Source organism: Procambarus clarkii, chromosome 48 (genome assembly GCF_040958095.1).
Source record: "Procambarus clarkii isolate CNS0578487 chromosome 48, FALCON_Pclarkii_2.0, whole genome shotgun sequence".
Lineage (NCBI taxonomy): Eukaryota > Metazoa > Arthropoda > Malacostraca > Decapoda > Cambaridae > Procambarus > Procambarus clarkii.
In genome coordinates this window covers 9,690,342-9,709,454 of record NC_091197.1, presented here as the reverse complement: position 1 = coordinate 9,709,454, position 19,113 = coordinate 9,690,342, and the positions used below count along the sequence as shown (strand labels likewise).

General features: G+C 46.8%; 1 protein-coding gene across 1 annotated transcript in view; it reads right to left on the bottom strand.

Moving 5' to 3' along the window:
• LOC138351041 (agrin-like) overlaps positions 1 to 19,113 on the bottom strand; it is a 279,560-nt gene that overhangs the window by 11,267 nt on the left and 249,180 nt on the right. The window contains exons 10-26 of the mRNA XM_069302583.1: positions 18,976 to 19,093; positions 17,206 to 17,348; positions 16,341 to 16,416; positions 14,693 to 14,953; positions 12,994 to 13,161; positions 12,454 to 12,579; positions 9,427 to 9,564; positions 8,747 to 8,890; positions 7,983 to 8,098; positions 7,451 to 7,580; positions 6,758 to 7,071; positions 6,068 to 6,204; positions 5,149 to 5,256; positions 4,591 to 4,792; positions 3,724 to 3,877; positions 1,783 to 1,890; positions 20 to 266 (exon numbers count right to left, since the gene is read on the bottom strand). Of these exons, the coding sequence (XP_069158684.1) occupies positions 20 to 266; positions 1,783 to 1,890; positions 3,724 to 3,877; positions 4,591 to 4,792; positions 5,149 to 5,256; positions 6,068 to 6,204; positions 6,758 to 7,071; positions 7,451 to 7,580; positions 7,983 to 8,098; positions 8,747 to 8,890; positions 9,427 to 9,564; positions 12,454 to 12,579; positions 12,994 to 13,161; positions 14,693 to 14,953; positions 16,341 to 16,416; positions 17,206 to 17,348; positions 18,976 to 19,093 (2,690 nt within the window). The remainder of the gene's footprint in view (positions 1 to 19; positions 267 to 1,782; positions 1,891 to 3,723; positions 3,878 to 4,590; positions 4,793 to 5,148; positions 5,257 to 6,067; positions 6,205 to 6,757; positions 7,072 to 7,450; positions 7,581 to 7,982; positions 8,099 to 8,746; positions 8,891 to 9,426; positions 9,565 to 12,453; positions 12,580 to 12,993; positions 13,162 to 14,692; positions 14,954 to 16,340; positions 16,417 to 17,205; positions 17,349 to 18,975; positions 19,094 to 19,113) is intronic.

Sequence of the window (19,113 nt, the reverse complement as noted above, 5' to 3'; positions counted from 1 at the left end):
AACAGCCACAAACACTCACGTTAGATTAATGACACCAGGGCCGACATCGAGGCGGAACTGGAGGTAACCACTAGCGAGATTGAGACTGACGAAGTCGCCGCGGTGGGCCGGACCCTCCGCCTGGTAGAGCAGCATCCCGTGCGGGGAGCGACTCAGGAACCACACCTCCAGGGACACCTCTTGCAGCCGCTCCTCCAGGCGCGGCAGCACCAGGTAGCCTCGGCCCTCCAGGTCCGCTATTGGCCAGGTCTCCTCTCTCCCCAGCTCTGGTGGTGATGGTGAGAGACCTGCTGGTGAGTTATGGTGCTGTGTGTGGTGATGGTGGTGGTGTTGCACATCTTTGTGACGCGTTTACAAACAATATTGGTAGCGCACAAGTTCACTACGGGCTCACCATAGCCCGTGCTACTTGGAACTTTTATGTTCCAAGTAACTGAATCTATAGCAACAACAACAATAACGGTACAGCACATAATGGCAGCTCACATAATGGCAGCCCACATAATGGCAGCTCACATAATGGCAGCCCACTTAATGGCAGCTCACATAATGGCAGCGATCAAGGGTTGCCAAAATCTGTACTGCTAAAAGTAGCGACCTTAAGGAATAAAAGTCGCGAATTTTTAATAAGAGTAGCCAAATGTTTTTTTGTAATGATTGATACACTTTTCAGAGTATCTTAACAGTTGTCCGAAAAATTGCAAATAGCGACACACATAGCTGGCTTTTTGATTGGGCTACAAATAGCCAAATCAAAAGTAGCCCTTGGAGGGGGGCAACTTGGACCAATCCCTGCGCCCTTGGATAAGTAGGCCAAGGATCGGGCTACTTATAGCCCAATCTGGTGAGCTGTTGTTGTTGTTGTTTAAAATTCGCTACCTGGAACAAGTTCCAAGTAGCACAAGCTATGGTGAGCCCGAAGTCTCTGGCGAGCGTGGCTTAGATAGGATGGAGGAGGGTTAGGATGACAAGTAGTACTGGAGGCCAGGGGCCAGCTTCACGAAGCAGTTACGGAATCACTTACGAACCTGTACATCTTTTCTCAATCTTTGGCGGCTTTGTTTACAATTATTAAACAGTTAAATGAAACAGTTATTAAACAGTTAACAGAGCTCCAAAGCACCAGGAGGCTGTTTATAACAATAACAACAGTTGATTGGGAAGTTTTCATGCTTGTAAACTGTTTATAAAATGTAACCAAAGCCGTCAAAGATCGAGGACAGATGTACACGTTCGTAAGTACTTGAGTAACTGCTTCGTGAAACTGACCCCTAGAGTCCGTATTGCCCAGCTCCTGGGCAATACGGTTCACGGGCAACACTCAGGACACGGTACGTATCATGCACGTGTTGCTTGCACGTGTTCCAAGCATGATGATTGACAGAGACGGTAAGGTAGATGAGAGCAGATTATTGATAGAAAACTGCTGTTACGTCTAACAGACCTAACCGAAGGTGTCTGTAGCCATTGTAATGGCTACAGACACCTGCAGACTTAAGATACACATATATGTCTTATGTCTAAAGATGAAGAAACGGACCCTACCAGCGGTGTCCTGAAGAGGTCATATTAACCCCTATCATGTCCCTGATTGGCGTAAAACAGGAAATTATATATAAATGTTTCTTGCTAACTCGCAAATTATGAAGACTAGAAGCTCTTGAGAGACCTGAAAGATACTCCACTTCTCCACTTCTGACACTCCACTGTGCCTCTACACGAGTAGAGGCACACAGTGGAGGCTGGCACTCTCTGGCAGGTGGTGCCAGGGTTAAGACTCACCTGAGACACAGTGGAGGGTGGTGGAGGCTGGCACTCTCTGGCAGGCAGTGCCGGGAGGACACTGGAGACGTCGACAGCCCTCACTGACCTCCACCTCACAGCGGCTGCCTGGAGAAAGCCAAACACAAGCACTTTAAAAACACCTGTTGAACAGACGACAAACGATATTAATGTTCACAAAAGAATACCAATAGGACAGGAGGAAATGTATCAAATTTGAGGCGTGGGAAGGAGCGTGGGAAGGCAGAGGGGGCATGGAATAGGAGCGTGGAAGGGGGGTCTCGTGAGGGGACGCCCAAGTTCCCTGTTTGTCTTGCAATGTTGCCGGAACGAAATTGGATTTTGAAGAGAGAACATTTTGGTGATGGTTGCGTGGGACAGAGGAATATGGACAGAGACACACTCCACCCTCTACAGCTCTCACGATTTTGCTTCTCGATAACTGTTTTTATAACGTGTGTGTGTGTGTATGTTCCTCTCCACAAGAACAAAAATCTTATTCGTTTGACTATTGTATGAATTTCAACAACAAAAAAATCATTTTCTTTTGACTTTTTTGGTGCATTTCAACCGAAAAAAGTCTTATTCTTTTGAGTTTTTGGTGCATTTCAACCAAAAAAAAGTCTTATTCTTTTGACTTTTTTAGTGCATTTCAACCAAAAAAAGTCTTATTCTTTTGAGTTTTTGGTGCATTTCAACCAAAAAAAAGTCTTATTCTTTTGAGTTTTTAGTGCATTTCAACCGAAAAAAGTCTTATTCTTTTGAGTTTTTGGTGCATTTCAACCAAAAAAAGTCTTATTGTTTTGACTTTTTTAGTGCATTTCAACCAAAAAAAGTCTTATTCTTTTGAGTTTTTGGTGCATTTCAACCAAAAAAAATCATATTATTTTGATGTTCGGGGAATTTATATTATTAAGTTGATGGATCTTGCACCATTGCACGATCATCGAGTAAGATGATCACCAGATAAAGATGTAATAGAGTTTAGTGAACTGGGTTATTGTTAATATATTTGCTTTGAACCCATTAGACAATTCAACTTATAACTTAACATAATTGCAGTTTTCCGAGGCCAGTGATCACAGACGTGCGGTGTGATTCAGTGATCACAACGAGGCAGTGATCACAACGAGGCAGTGATTACAACGAGGCAGTGATCACAACGAGGCAGTGATCACAAAGAGGCAGTGATCACAACGAGGCAGTGATCACAACGAGGCAGTGATCACAACGAGGCAGTGATCACAACGAGGCAGTGATCACAACGAGGCAGTGATCACAACGAGGCAGTGATCACAACGAGGCAGTGATCACAACGAGGCAGTGATCACAACGAGGCAGTGATCACAACGAGGCAGTGATCACAACGAGGCAGTGATCACAACGAGGCAGTGATCACAACGAGGCAGTGATCACAACGAGGCAGTGATCACAACGAGGCAGTGATCACAACGAGGCAGTGATCACAACGAGGCAGTGATCACAACGAGGCAGTGATCACAACGAGGCAGTGATCACAACGAGGCAGTGATCACAACGAGGCAGTGATCACAACGAGGCAGTGATCTCAGGCAGTTATCACAGTTTCTTCTCACCACACTTAAGTACTTTTCGGTATAGACTTGAGACAAAACAAATTTGCCTCTCGGCTTTGTGTGAGAGGTGTGGAGGTTTTATAAAGGCACAAGAACCTTTATAAAGGCACAAGAACCTTTATAAAGGCACAAGAACTTTTATAAAGACACAAGAAGCTAATCCCAGACATTCATAACACTTTCAGAGTTAAGTAAGGATTTTGACCTTCGAATGCAGATGAAATATGTTTTTCCCCGAGCTATGGCTCGGTTTAATGCGTCTATACTATGCATAAACACGACGTGTATATAAAACTCTCCAACCTCCTCTTAATGCACCCACGAAGCACGAATTGCGTGTACGTACCTGTGTACGCCGTCGGGCAGTCACATACGAAGCTCTGGCTGTGTGGGCGTGGGCGGCAGGTGCCCCCATTGATGCAGGGGTGGGCGGCGCAGGGCGATGGGCGGCAGTCACTCACATTGTGGGCGTGTCCGACGCTTCCCGACCGTCCCCAGACCTGCAGAGCCACAGACAAGGTCACCTGGGGTCAATGGTCACCCTGACAAAGGGTATCAAGAGGTCACTGGACACCACGATCACCAGGGGGTTAATGTCTCCTGGGGGTCAATGGATCACAAGCCATGCTATCAGGGGTCACAGGACCTCAAACAATGTCATGCAGAGGTCATTGACCACCAGACAAGGTCATACAGAGGTAACTGTCCCCCAGACAAGGTCAAACAGAGGTTACTGACCACCAGACGAGGTCATCGGTGACCCTTCACTAGCAGGTTAGACTATATGTGCGTATCGTGAACAGTTTGTTGTTGTTTAAGATTCGCTACTTGGAACAAAAAGTTCCAAGTAGCACGGGCTATGGCGAGCCCGTAGTGCCTCATCGTGAACAACACACACACATGGTAATCTGGGACCCCCTCCCCTCCCCCCCCCCGGGTCTACATAACAGACCAAGTCGTCTGTTGAGCATGTATATGTATGCCATGTATATGAATATGCCAGCCAGCCAGTATATATGGTCAGCGGCCATGTATACCACCAGCAGCCATGTATATCCAACAGCAGCCATGTATATCCACCAATATGAGATCACAGATCACTAGTGAGACCACTAACACCAGCAGCCATGTATATCCACTAGCAGCCATGTATATCCACCAATATGATCACAGATCACTAGTGAGACCAGTAACACCAGCAGCCACGACTCACCAAGTCAAGTCCTCGTTGGCCGACTTTGAGGGAGTGTATGCAGCCGGAGAAGCCCCTCCCCACGCCCAGGTTGGCGAGGACCCTGGGAGTGAGGGCGGGCACGCCGCCCACGTACAGCGGGGCGTGGATGTCCATGGCGCGGTGCACGCCCTCGGAACGGGCGGATATGGCCTCCCCCACGCCCACTTGCAGCAAGGCATCCCTAGAGGGCGACACCCAATGGGCGTTAAACAACAGAGAGAGAGAGAGAGAGAGAGAGAGAGAGAGAGAGAGAGAGAGAGAGAGAGAGAGAGAGAGAGAGAGAGAGAGAGAGAGAGAGAGAGAGAGAGAGAGAGAGAGAGAGAGAGAGAGAGAGAGAGAGAGAGAGAGAGAGAGAGAGAGAGAGAGAGAGAGAGAGAGAGAGAGAGAGAGAGAGAGAGAGAAGAAAGAACAGAGAGCTAATTACAAATAATTATGCTCTAATATTTTAATAATATGTCATAATGGTACATTGTCACCAGGAAAACACCTCTCCCAGGTCTCTCCAACATTAGGCAGTAATGTTGCTCCATCACTCACCTGTTGTAAGTCCGGACGCTGACCAAAGTCTTGGTAAAGAGGTCAATGGGCTTTGGTGACCTGAGGCTGACCTGTCCGTTGCCCAGGTCGAGGCGGGCCTCCAGGTGTCTGTGAGGGCGTGTGAGGGAGGGAGATACAGGTCATCAGAGATAAGAAAACTCATATTTGTTATCAGATATGAATCATATCTGTTATTCGCTATCAACGAATCAACATGTCAGAATAATTAGTCTATGGTTGTTGAAGTCCTTACATAACCTACAGATAGGTTACATAATACAAAATTTTATTTATTACAAAATATATTTACCCAACGGAATGAATTGTGGTGTTATTAGGGAAATAATTGACCTGTAAGAGTGTACGAAACTATATCAATAAAACTTCAGTTAGTGGAGGTTGGTATCAGTCAGTGGAGGTTAGTATCAGTCATTGGAGGTTGGTATCAGTCAGTGGAGGTTGGTATCAGTCAGTGGAGGTTGGTATCAGTCAGTGGAGGTTGGTATCAGTCAGTTGAGGTTAGTATCAGTCAGTGGAGGTTGGTATCAGTCAGTGGAGGTTGGTATATCAGTCAGTGGAGGTTGGTATAACAGTCAGTGGAGGTTGGTATATCAGTCAGTGGAGGTTGGTATCAGTTAGCGGAGGTTGGTATCAGTCAGTGGAGATTGGTATCCGTCAGTGGAGGTTGGTATCAGTCAGTGGAGGTTAGTATCAGTCAGTGGAGGTTAGTATCAGTCAGTGGAGGTTAGTATCAGTCAGTGGAGGTTAGTATCAGTCAGTGGAAGCTGGTATCAGTTAGTGAAAATTGGATTGAGTAATTGAAGGAAGGTATGAATCAGTGCAAGTTGGTATCAGTCAGTGGAGGCAGATACAACGCCGTGCAGGTATGTAGAGAGAGGGCAGACGTCAAGTGACGTACCCGTCGTTCAGAACGAGCGCCAAGAAGTCGCCGACGCCTCCAAGAGTCTCCTGGACGTACAGCAAGACGCCGTCGGCTTCGTGAGCGACAAACTCCACCTCCAGCTGCACCTTCGTCGGCACAGACCACGGCATCAGCTGCAGCAGGAGACACAGTCACTGGCCGCAGTTCGAAGGAAAAATCGCATTAGCGCTGTGGCGCACTGTGCCACACACAAGACGCCATATGATCGCAAAACGCAAACTACAAGATGGGACAATTGTGACTTAAAAATAAATTCCTCGTTCATTTCTTTCGCTAAGAAAAAGAAGACAAACATTCGCATAAACATCAGAACCTAAACATTAGTATAATATATATACAGGCGATGAGTCACAATAACGTGGCTGAAGTATGTTGACCAGACCACACACTAGAAGTTGAAGGGACGACGACGTTGTTTCGGTCCGTTCTGGACCATTCTCAAGTCGATTGACTTGAGAATGGTCCAGGACGGACCGAAACAACGTCGTCGTCCCTTCAACTTCTAGTGTGTGGTCTGTTCAACATAATATATATAATTACATTCTACGCCACACCTTTCGTGAATTACAAACACACATACGCATTTCCTTCGAGGGGAGCATGAGCTACGCCGCCCGGGGTGAGAGCAGTATGCACAAGCCACCGTACCTCTAACAAGTGCCACACCTGTATGTAGGAGGTGCCTGAGAAGGCTGGCACTCTGTAGGGAAGCTTGGTGGCCGCGGAGAGCGGGAAGATAGGGCCTTGCTCCTCCGAGTCCAGAGCCGTCTTCGGCGTCACCACGTGCGTCGGGGACTCGATGATCATGTTGGAGTGGGCGGAGTTCGGGGAATGGGCGCGGGTGAAGTGGGCGGCGTCAACGTGTCTCCTGGTGGCGAGGGCGTGGTGTTCTGTGAGGCCTCGCCCTGGCCACGCCCATTCCTCAGTGCCCCACCCATCCTCAGCTGTGGAGCGGCGGACCGGGGCGTCCGTCCACGACTCTGTTGTAACAGTGTAACATAACCACTGTCTCAATGTGCGAATAATAGGCAGCGAAGTGGGGTCAAATCGTACACAAGAGGGATCGTCGAAGCTCCTTTTCTGATTGTCAACACCCTATATATCGTCAGGTTAGGCTAGATTTGGGTGTGTTAGGCTCGGGTGAGTTCTGTTAGATCAGTTTAGGTTAGGTTAGCTTGGGTTAGGTTAGCTTGCGTTAGGTAGCGTAGGATTTAGATTCCGTAGTCGAACCGTCTTGTGTACGATATGAATCAAGTTCTGGCAGCATCAGTGATTGTAACAAACTCTGACGCCGCATACACAATCGCAAGATATTCACACACACACACACTCAGCTAAGTCACAGCGGACGCAGCTCACCTGTGCACAACCCGAAGGCGACCACGACGATATCCGCCTGCTTGACGCACGACTGGTACTTGAGCTCGCACTCGGAGGCGTACGTCGTCCTGTCCGACCCACACACCGCCAGCAACCCGCCAACACCACTCTGACGCCAGAAGGAGAGCGGGAGACGGGGGAGAAAGATTGTCAGATCTCAAACATAATCACTCGTTTTTACTATATTAGTCCAGTAGGGGGTATTATCATCATTGTACCCGCTTACTTTGCGTTGGGTAGCATCATTGTACCCGCTTACCTTGCGTTGGGTAGCATCATTGTACCCGCTTACCTTGCGTTGGGTAGCATCATTGTACCCGCTTACCTTGCGTTGGGTAGCATCATTGTACCCACCTTCCTATTTTGGTAGTATGTTTCTATGAGGAAAGCATTGTTATACAGGTAGGCATTATTAGAAAATAGGAGGGATATATTATGTTATAGGGAGGCCAGTATACGGCTGCCGGACCGCAGGTGGTTGAATACCGAGAAAACACGGGGTCATATATACCGGAAGACAGTGGTGGGTACAGGCGCAGGACGCTAAGCCTCCCTTCTCGTGGCACCGACCTCCGAAGTGGCACTGGAGCAGGTCGCAGGTGGTGGGCTGTGGCACCAGCAGGTCCTCTGGTGGCAGAGACAACAAGTGCCAGTGTCACCGTCCACGAAGACAACTCACATGTATAGTACGTCAGGTATTTGTTGTATTATCCGGAGCGTGACTTAAAAAGAGGCCAAAACGCCGCTTTCAAGTAACGCAACCTGATACTCACACACACACACCACCGTGACGCACCCCACACACACACCACCGTGACGCACCCCACACACACACCACCGTGACGCACCCCACACACATTCCACCGTGATATACTCATATAGTATACTCATTTAAGAATAAGAAAACTACCAACTAGCTGCTACCCAATGGAAACTTGCCATCCTCTTGGCTGCCAATTGAGCACAGGAGAATTAGGTGATCCACGCCCTGAGTCATATATAAACTGTTCACCACAGTTCCGGGGATGTAACATATCCTTCACCTAGGGTCGTGGGTCACCTAATTCACCTGTTCTCAAGTATCAGCCAGAGGAGAATGGCAAGTTTCCATTGGATAGCAGTTAGTTGCCTTGAGATCCTTTCTTTTAAGGCTACTCCCCACTCCACTCCCACAGCACCACCCCCCACAGCACCCCCCCCAACACCACCCCCCACAGCACCCCCACAGCACCCCCCACAGCACCCCCACAGCACCCCCCACAGCACCACACTCACCATAGACGCACCCTTCAGGACGGAGGACCTGTCCTCGCGGGCAGAGAGTGCAGCGATGGCCAGTCACTCCAGCCTTGCACTCACACTCTCCAGTCATCTGTTCGCAGTCCAAACGCAGCGACCCGTATACTGAGCACCCGCACGCTGCAGGGGAAGAACACAGGGTGATGAACGCTGCAGGGGGGAGAACACATGCTGAATGATGAACGCTGCAAAGGAAGAACGAAAACGTAAATCAACTAATGCAATAGTTTACACGTAAACACCCTTGTGAAAACCTGGATACATAAAGCAAAAGTTTTGACTGACAACGTGCTCGATTAATTAATAAGTGATAAAGGGTTAAATCAATAGATGAATAAAACGTAATAATTAAAACAGTCATAAAACTGAAAGAAGCGGTCATGAAACCGAACGAAGCTGTCATAAACTGAAAGAAGCAGTCATAACCGAAAGAAGCGGTCAAGAAACTGAACGAAGCGGTCATGAAACCGAACGAAGCTGTCATAAACTAAAAGAAGCAGTCATAACACTGAATGAGGCTGTCGTATACGACAACGAAACGGTCTCATACGACAACGACGCGGTCTCATACGACAACGACGCGGTCTCATACGACAACGACGCGGTCTCATACGACAACGAAGACCACGCAGTAACTAGCGGACAACAATACTCACGGGTGCATCCGATGGCTCCTTCAGAGACCCTCTGAAGGCCGAAGTATCCGGAGAGACAGCGGTCACAATTCTTGCCGCCCACGCCTGGCCGACACTCACACACGCCCGTCACCGCGTCGCACGCCTCCCGCACTGATCCTGTGGACATAACACAAGAACAAAAGAATTACGGAAACTGCAAAGGTTCTAAAGGATACGGTAACACGCTTACGGGAACATCAACACGCTAAAGATAACAAGAACATCAGTGTGCGTAAGGTAGTGTGTTCGCCAAGCGATTATATTGTCAGTGTTTCTCTAGTCAGAAGTGTAATGAGAGCGGCCGACCGCCGCCACCACTTCTCATTTTGCCAGTCCGTAAAGGAACGCAGCTGTGGGCTAATCAGAGAGACAGACAGAAGACGAATTGCTCTGCTGCGCTCTTGCCCCTACAGTGCTTTTAGTCGCTTGGTTTTGTAGGATTTAAGGCGTTTTCCGGGTGACTTTGCAAGTGTCTCGGTCATACATTTGATATTGATGGCATTTTTCTTGCTGCGTCTGCGTTTGGGTGAGGCAGAATACGTCTCCTGCGACGACTAGGGTGAGGCACGAGACGACTCCCGCGACGACTGGATGAGACAGGAGACGTCTCCTGCGACGACTGGGTGAGGCAGGATACGTCTCCTGCGACGACTGGATGAGACTGGAGACGACTCCCACGACGACTGGATGAGACAGGAGACGACTCCCGCGACGACTGGATGAGACAGGAGACGACTCCTGCGACGACTGGATGAGACAGAAGACGTCTCCTGCGACGACTGGATGAGACAGAAGACGACTCCCGCGACGACTGGATGAGACAGGAGACGACTCCCGCGACGACTGGATGAGACAGAAGACGTCTCCTGCGACGACTGGATGAGACAGAATACGACTCCCGCGACGACTGGATGAGACAGGAGACGACTCCTGCGACGACTGTGTGAGGCACGAGACGACTCCTGCGACGACTGTGTGAGGCACGAGACGACTCCCGCGACGACTGGATGAGACAGAAGACGACTCTATCTCCAGCAACAACTAAGTATCTGCGGCTAGAGGGAATACTTAAGTCTGATGCAGTTAAAGTCTACTTTTGGTGGGAATAATGTATTAAAAGTCCCGGAGCCTAAAAGTTAACTATGCAAAGACTTTTTTTTGGTTTTGGTTTACCAACAAAATTCCCAACTTTCGAAAGTCACATTTTTTGTGAGGAAAGTCGAACCAATTAACAGAGACACTGGAAGCTTTTGCTGTTCTTGTGACTTATTTGTTTGTTTGTTTTTGTATAAGATAACGAAATTTAATGAAATCACTTCGTGAAAGTCCTCATCTGATTTGCAACCCGATTTTGTTTGCTTTACTGAATTTTTTTGATATCGAGAAATATGAATAATTAACTATTAGTTGATGCAAATTTCCCGCATAATTACTGCATAATCCTTCAATATTATATGGGTAACTCTGGATAGCTTTTACATAATTCCTTAATATTTCCTGTACGATCTCTGGATAATTAGTAGATAATTCACACGGAGATGGCTATGAGTTCCATCATAAATTATGTATTGCTCATGTGTACAAATCGTTTAGTTCGCGTATGATACTTGTTCAATTCCTGTTTAGATTCGTGAGAACTATTGTAAACCAGACACGAACCGTCCTCTAATATCTTGTGGCATACGTTCCTAATACCAATTTTACGGCCAAATGAAGTGAACTATAAATAAACATCTTTACAAGCATGATTGCCCATGAACAGCCTCGTTTGAATGTTGTTGTTAAAGATTCGCTACGTGGAACAAGCAGTTCCAAGTAGCACGGGCTATGGTGATCCCGTAGGTACTTAATCGTTTGAAGGAAACTCAAGTCTTTCATTAATCTTAAGAGTTCAAGGCAAAAAACGTCAGTGAATTTGTCGCCGAAGATCGAATTGTTAAGGTAAGACAACTGCGAGGAGAAAGCGCTGAACTAGTATGACTATACAGTACAGGCGATGAGTCACAATAACGTGGCTGAAGTATGTTGACCAGACCACACACTAGAAATTGAAGGGACGACGACGTTTCGGTCCGTCCTGGACCATTCTCAAGTCGATTGTGAGAATGGTCCAGGACGGACCGAAACGTCGTCGTCCCTTCAATTTCTAGTGTGTGGTCTGGTCAACTATACAGTACAACATTTGGAGGGGACACGAGGAGAGGAACGAGGTTGCCCAACCACTTCGACCACCGGAGGTCCAGCGCCGAGCCTCGTACCTACAAGACCGTCGCTATACAAGCCTCTATATACCGGCCAGTGCAAACAGGCCGTAAAATAAAATAAATCGGGGCATCAGTAGACAGGTCTTCACAGTCGTCCAATCTGCGCCAACATAAAGCCGAGCACTAAAACACCGTTCACAGTAAATTAATGGTTTAATTTTCACCCAAATCGACAGAATCGTTCAGGAGTCCGAGCGATAACACACTCACACGTTAACACAGAATGACCAAAAATCCCCTTGATGCGCATTTCGCAAATACTCCAACATTTCCATTCCAATCACAAAATATGTTTAATTACACATTACATTCAGTATAAAAACTATGTTCGTATCTTTTTAACGCTAAAATATGATTCGACAATACCATTTCGGCTCTCAGGTCCGCCGGCATGATATCAATACTTGTTTAACACTCAATGGCTCAGTGATTAGCACGCTCGCCGCGCGACTCTAAAAGAAAAGACCTAGGTTCGGATCTCTCGTAGGTTTAGAACGTCGAGATACCAGGTTGTAAATGATTAGCGGATCGAGATTCGCGGAAAATAAGGATTTAACTTCAAATAATCTGTGGCAGGGGGAAGAGTTCACAGCCTGTATAGTAAACTGTGGCAGGAAGAATTCACACGCTCATAAGACCGAATCTACAGTAGTCTTCCTCACACAGACCGACTCACAAAATTCGCTTACCACATCTGTTACAATGATAAGAATCAGTGCATCTTTTTCTCTGTGACGCTCACCTAGTCTGTGACAGCGACAGGACTCGGGGCAGCCCTCCCTCTCAGCTCCCGTGGCAATGTTGAGACCGTCCTCACAGCAACCCCAGTCGGTCTGGTGGCAGTCCCGTGGCACTGGGGCCTCGATCACTGCCAGAGAGGAGAAGATAGTGGAGAGTTAGTGACAGGCAGAAATCCAAAGAGGTCAGTGGGGGAGAGAGAGAGAGAGAGAAAGATGCAACCAAACGTGAGAGAAATGAGGTCAAAAGTGAGAAATGCAACCTGGGGTAAAGACATGCAACTAAGAGATGAGAGACATGCAACCAGCGATGAAAAAGATTAACAGATATTTCCTAGTGATAGAGAAATGTAAATATTGGGAGACAGAATACAGGTGAGAAATCTAAAACTGGAAATGAGAAAGGCAGATCCAGAGATGTGAGAAAGATAGATCCAGGGATGTGATAAAGATGGAAAGTGATATTCTCCAAACGACTTTTGACACAACTCGCAAACGACTGTGTGGATATAGATCAGGATAACATGGCAAGAAAGTTGAATTACCTGCGATCCTGATGGAGTAATCCCGGCAGCACTTGGCAAAGTCGTGTTGCCTGTGGCAGTAGGTGCCTGGGGGGCAGATAGTGCCGCCCTCCCCACAGTATAGGTCCTCTCCTGTCGACGGGTTGATCAGTGGAGAGGTGCCATTACATGCTCGGAGTCGCTGGGCGGCTGAGTCAGAGAGAGAGTGAGAGAGTGTGAGAGTGTGAGAGTGTGAGAGTGTGAGAGTGTGAGTGTGTGTGTGTGTGTGTGTGTGTGTGTGTGTGTGTGTGTGTGTGTGTGTGTGTGCAAGACAACCATCAGTGTTATGCTGTTGACTCACGCAAATTACTCACGCAAAGTATAGTGAATTACATTTTCTCGAGTCTAATATTGCTTACATATGTTAGTAATGGTGGCTTTCGCATTACAGCTATCACGATGGTTTCTTAAAACTGGAAAAGATAAATCATATCTGTGCCTGACTTTTATATCTTAATAGAAGATAAGAAATTCTACGTTATATTCGGATTTAATTTATATCCGTTGATTATGTCAGTGAAATCTATGCATAAGAATAGTATTTGTTTTGTTGTTTTATCAATGGTGATCATAGTCGATTCTGATGCACAGACGCGGCATAGAACCAGTCCTTCGATCACGAATGATCGATCCTAATAGTTCCTCCGTAGACCTGAGGTATTTGCATAAGATGAATTCCTTTCTTGTTAAATCATTGCAAAAGCAAGAATATTATTACAAGTGACCTTAAGCAAAGAGTGACGTGAGTCATCAGTGAGAATGACATGAATCATCACTGAACCAGTGAGGGTGACCTGAGTCATCACTGATCCAGTGAGAGTGACCTGAGTCATCACTGAACCAGTGAGAGTGACCTGAGTCATCACTGAACCAGTGAGAGGTGACCTGAGTCATCACTGAACCAGTGAGAGTGACCTGAGTCATCACTGATCCAGTGAGGGTGACCTGAGTCATCACTGAACCAGTGAGAGTGACCTGAGTCATCACTGAACCAGTGAGAGTGACCTGAGTCATCACTGAACCAGTGAGAGTGACCTGAGTCATCACTGAACCAGTGAGGGTGACCTGAGTCATCACTGAACCAGTGAGAGTGACCTGAGTCATCACTGAACCAGTGAGGGTGACCTGAGTCATCACTGAACCAGTGAGAGTGACCTGAGTCATCACTGAACCAGTGAGAATGACCTGAGTCATCACTGAACCAGTGAGGGTGACCTGAGTCATCACTGAACCAGTGAGGGTGACCTGAGTCATCACTGAACCAGTGAGAATGACCTGAGTCATCACTGAACCAGTGAGGGTGACCTGAGTCATCACTGAACCAGTGAGAGTGACCTGAGTCATCACTGAACCAGTGAGAGTGACCTGAGTCATCACTGAACCAGTGAGAGTGACCTGAGTCATCACTGAACCAGTGAGAGTGACCTGAGTCATCACTGAACCAGTGAGAGTGACCTGAGTCATCACTGAACCAGTGAGAATGACCTGACTCATCACTGATCCAGTGAGAATGACCTGACTCATCACTGATCCAGTGAGAATGACCTGACTCATCACTGAACCAGTGAGAGTGAAATGACCCAACACTAAACCAGTGAAAGTAACGTGAGTCAAACCACTATACACCTCATCATCCACCTCATCCACTGCCCCTGTGGCTGCACCACCCTGCGACACTAACCAGCGCACTCGTGGATGGGGCGTACGGACAGCTCCACCTGAATATTACAGGCGTGGAGGCGCATCAGGCAATCCGACTCGTAGAACTCCTTGTCACTACCGCAGACGGGCTCGTAGCGCGGGGGAGGAGAGCAGTAGAAGTCGCATACACACCTGGCTCTCCCCTCACCGTCTGCCTGGCACTCAGCCCCCGCGAGGCACGTGTGTGAGTGGCACGGGTCCTCAGGGCTCGTAGGTGGTAGAGGAGTCGGATAGATCACGTCTGAAGTGGCAATAATGTCGCGCATCAGATAACATAAGAATATATCACACTGCAAATGGGTGTTTGGCCCTTTGGAGGCAATTCCAAATATATATATATATATATATATATATATATAGTGTGTGTGTGTGTGTGTGTGTGTGTGTGTGTGTGTGTGTGTGTGTGTGTGTGTGTGTGTGTGTGTGTGTGTGTGTGTGTGTGTTCAACTACATCCAATCAGATTTTATCACTCCACGTTAAAGATTGTATCGACGCAAGCTGAAGATCGTTTGAGGCTGTTTTGTGTATTTTAGAACAATCAATTGATCGCAATTACTGTCATTACATCACAAAAGACACAAGCTGTACAGGATTGATACCCTTTGTGTCCTTTAGAAAATGACAACTAAAGCTGTTAACCTCTTGGATTACAATTATCTGACTCACACAACATTCGGTGAGTCAGTATTACCTTTTGAATAAAGTCAATATTAAGCGATGAGTCACAATAACGTGGCTAAAGTATGTTGAACAGACCACACACTAGAAGGTGAAGGGAGGACGACGTTTCGGTCCGTCCTGGACTTGAATCGACTTGAGAATGGTCCAGGACGGACCGAAACGTCGTCGTCCCTTCACCTTCTAGTGTGTGGTCTGGTCAACAAAGTCAATATTACTTTGATTAAAAACAAGCCGCTACTAAGTGTCTTCAGTGTTGAAACATGACACACTAGTAAGTGAACTCTGGGTGGTAACTTGCGTAGACTTTCACGTGGTAATTATTTGGTCACAATGTACTAATGCAGATGTACCTTATATCTTTATAAAAAAAATTACAATGTACATCACTAAATGCCCAGTTATTAGACCTTTCAGACCAGTTGGCATGAGGTACCTGGAGCTTTGCAATTACTTTATTCACTCTCGTATTCTTGAAGATATCCTCACAGTGTACCCAAAATTTGCCAGTGCAGGCTACTAAACACATGGTCCTGTATGACTAACCATCCTGCGAGATGGGGACTTTTATTACCACTGCTACCTTATTCAATCTTGTGTTGATGATATCCTCAAAATGCATCCGGAGTCTGCCAGTGCAGACTGCTTATCACATGCCTCTGTATGACTAACCATCCTGTGTGATGGGGATTTTTAGCATCACGTAGCTAGGTTTTTGACACACTGTACTCCCCTTCATATAGCCTAGGATAGTTGCACAAATGTAGGTGTACCTAATGTGTTAATAAAAAAAATAACAAAGGTAGAAGGTTAGCCTATGACAACAGCATAACAAGCGAAGAACATCTTTCTGTAACAGTAACATAAAGGGAGAACACATACCTGTGACAACACTATAAGAAGGGAAGAACATCTATACCCTGTAACAACATAAAGTGAGAACACTTGCCTGTAACGATGCCCCCAATCTCATCACACTCCCCGAAGAACAAGTAGTTCACATCCTCGTTCTTTTCACAAGCGACCTGTCGCGGTGAGGAGACAGCAGGATTTAGTGTGACAAGGTACTCGCTTGTACAGTGTGTGTTGTGGTGCACGCTTGTACAGTGTGTGTTGTGGTGCACGCTTGTACAGTGTGTGTTGTGGTGCACGCTTGTACAGTGTGTGTTGTGGTGCACGCTTGTACAGTGTGTGTTGTGGTGCACGCTTGTACAGTGTGTGCTGTGGTGCACGCTTGTACAGTGTGTGTTGTGGTGCACGCTTGTACTGTGTGTGTTGTGGTGCACGCTTGTACTGTGTGTGTTGTGGTGCACGCTTGTACAGTGTGTTGTGGTGCACGCTTGTACTGTGTGGTGTGATACATCGTGGCTTGTACAGAGTGATGAGGAATACAGTGACTTGTACGGTGTGACGTGGGACACAGTGGGCTTTATGGTGTGAAGTTGTACACAATGGTCTTTTGCAGTTTGGTGAAGCACACAGTAAGGTAACCGTGTGGTGGTACATATGGTGACTTGTACAGTGAGATGCACAGTAAGTTTGAGTAGTGTGACTTTTAATATTCACTTCACCTACAAGGCTCGTAATATCCTTGACACATTCTTAGTAATAACACCATTTTGGATCATAACTCCTTAAAGGTTACACTAACAACTCACCTCCATATATGACACACATATTACACACCTCCATATCTGACACATACACACACATACACACACACTACCCACCTCCATATCTGACACACACACATTACACACCACAACAACATTCATCTCGCCAACACACATCTGACACCAACCTGGCACACTCACCTTGCGCATGACACACTCGTTGCTGTAGGTGAAGCGATCTGAACCGCAGACGGGCTCCCGCTTGTCAGGGCAGTCGGTGGGACAGATGCAACGACCTCCTTCACACCTTGCACCGTACTTGCAATGCACGTCAAGACACAGGTCTGCAATGCATCCCCCCCCACACCCCGCCAGGAGGTCAAACGTGACGATCATCTGTAGCTTATATTGTGGATACAAGTCAGTCATTTCGCACATTAGTAGACCGTTCGTCAATGGACTTTTGAACCTACCCAATGCAATTCAACCTAATACAATGTAACGTAACGAAATATAACATAATTTAATGTAACCAAAGATATACTGAATGTATGAAACGCGTGAGTGGGTCTATGACTGTGAAGACACAGTTCGTTTTCTCATTGCGAAAATTTTATGTATAGTTCAGTTAAATTATGACATACTAGGTTAAGTTAGATCGAGTTAGGTTGAATTAGGTTAGGCTCGTCTAGGTTAAGTTAGATTTGATGAGGTTGGATTACTTTGTTAATACAAGACAAACAAAAAAACTCATTGACGAGCCATTTTATGTCTGAATTGACGTATATGACGTCATGAAAGGGGAAAGGGAAATGGGAAAGCCTAAGGGGAAAGCTAAAGAGGAAGTATAAGGGACGAGGTGACGTTAATCCTGTTAAATTACGTTCCAACTGGCGCCTCTCCACAGGACTTGTAATTGGTGTTATATAAAAGATAATTTTCTAGCGTTTAGTAGCGCTCACACGAGGCTTTTTTTTTGGCGGGAACATTCGTGTTAAGGAAGCTATTGAGGTCGAGGTTTTTGGCTGACTGTTGCTTTTGTGTACTAGGTACAAGCGTAGCTTTTTTGTAGGATATTCCTGCGCGAGCCCTAAACCTCTGGCTAGCCCGAAGATGAGTGAAGAGTCTTCCACTTGGATATTGAGTTCATATTCTGACGAGTGGATACATGTGCACTCTGCCTGTAATGAGTGCACATCGAAACTGTTGCTCAGTGTTTGCACATCTGGTACATGAGTGCACATCACCCCGGATGCTTGGTGCTTGTGCAATCATTTGCCTGTTAAGTGAGTGCGCCTCTTGTGAGTCGTTGAGTACATGCAATCAGCCGTTGAATATGTTAACAGTCACTATAACTCTTTAATCCCCAACTCATAAGGCGTACGTCACAAGCTATTACCAAACGATCCCATAAATTTGTTATTAAAATCCGATATAAATGTGGAAGTAAAACACGTGAGCATCGGAACCCTTCGTACATTAAGAGGCTCAGCTTTCGTACCCACATGAGTATAAAAACACGTTTATAACGAACACAAATAAAGGCCAATATAAGAAAAGGATAAAATAGGTAAAAGTTGACGTTGAGTCACAATGACGTGGCTGAAGATATGGTGACCAAACAACAGACCAGAAAATGAAGAAACGATGACGTTTCGGTCTATCCTGGACCGTACCTACCTTGAGGTGCTTCCGGGGCTTAGTGTCCCCGCGGCCCGGTCGTCGACCAGGCCTCCTGGTTGCTGGACTGATCAACCAGGCTGTTAGACGCGGCTGCTCGCAGCCTGACGTGGGTCAAGTCTCACGACTCGATAATGATCCAGGACGGACCGAAACGTCGTCGATTCTCCATTTATTGATGTGTGATTTGGTCATAAGGGAGAAGTTGTCATTTTTAACTTCTGAAGTCTAACTTCAGACTTGATGGTGTTGTTTACCATCAAGTCTCGAGGACGGAGGAGGAACACTTACCGCAGTTTCCCTTGTGAGCGACGCTGAGGTGCCTCTGGCTGCTGCAGGCAGCGACCTGAAGGTGGCACTCTGAGGCGTAAGTCTGACCATCACTGCCACACACCTCCCCGCCCAGTGCCTACAGAAGGCACCACCACC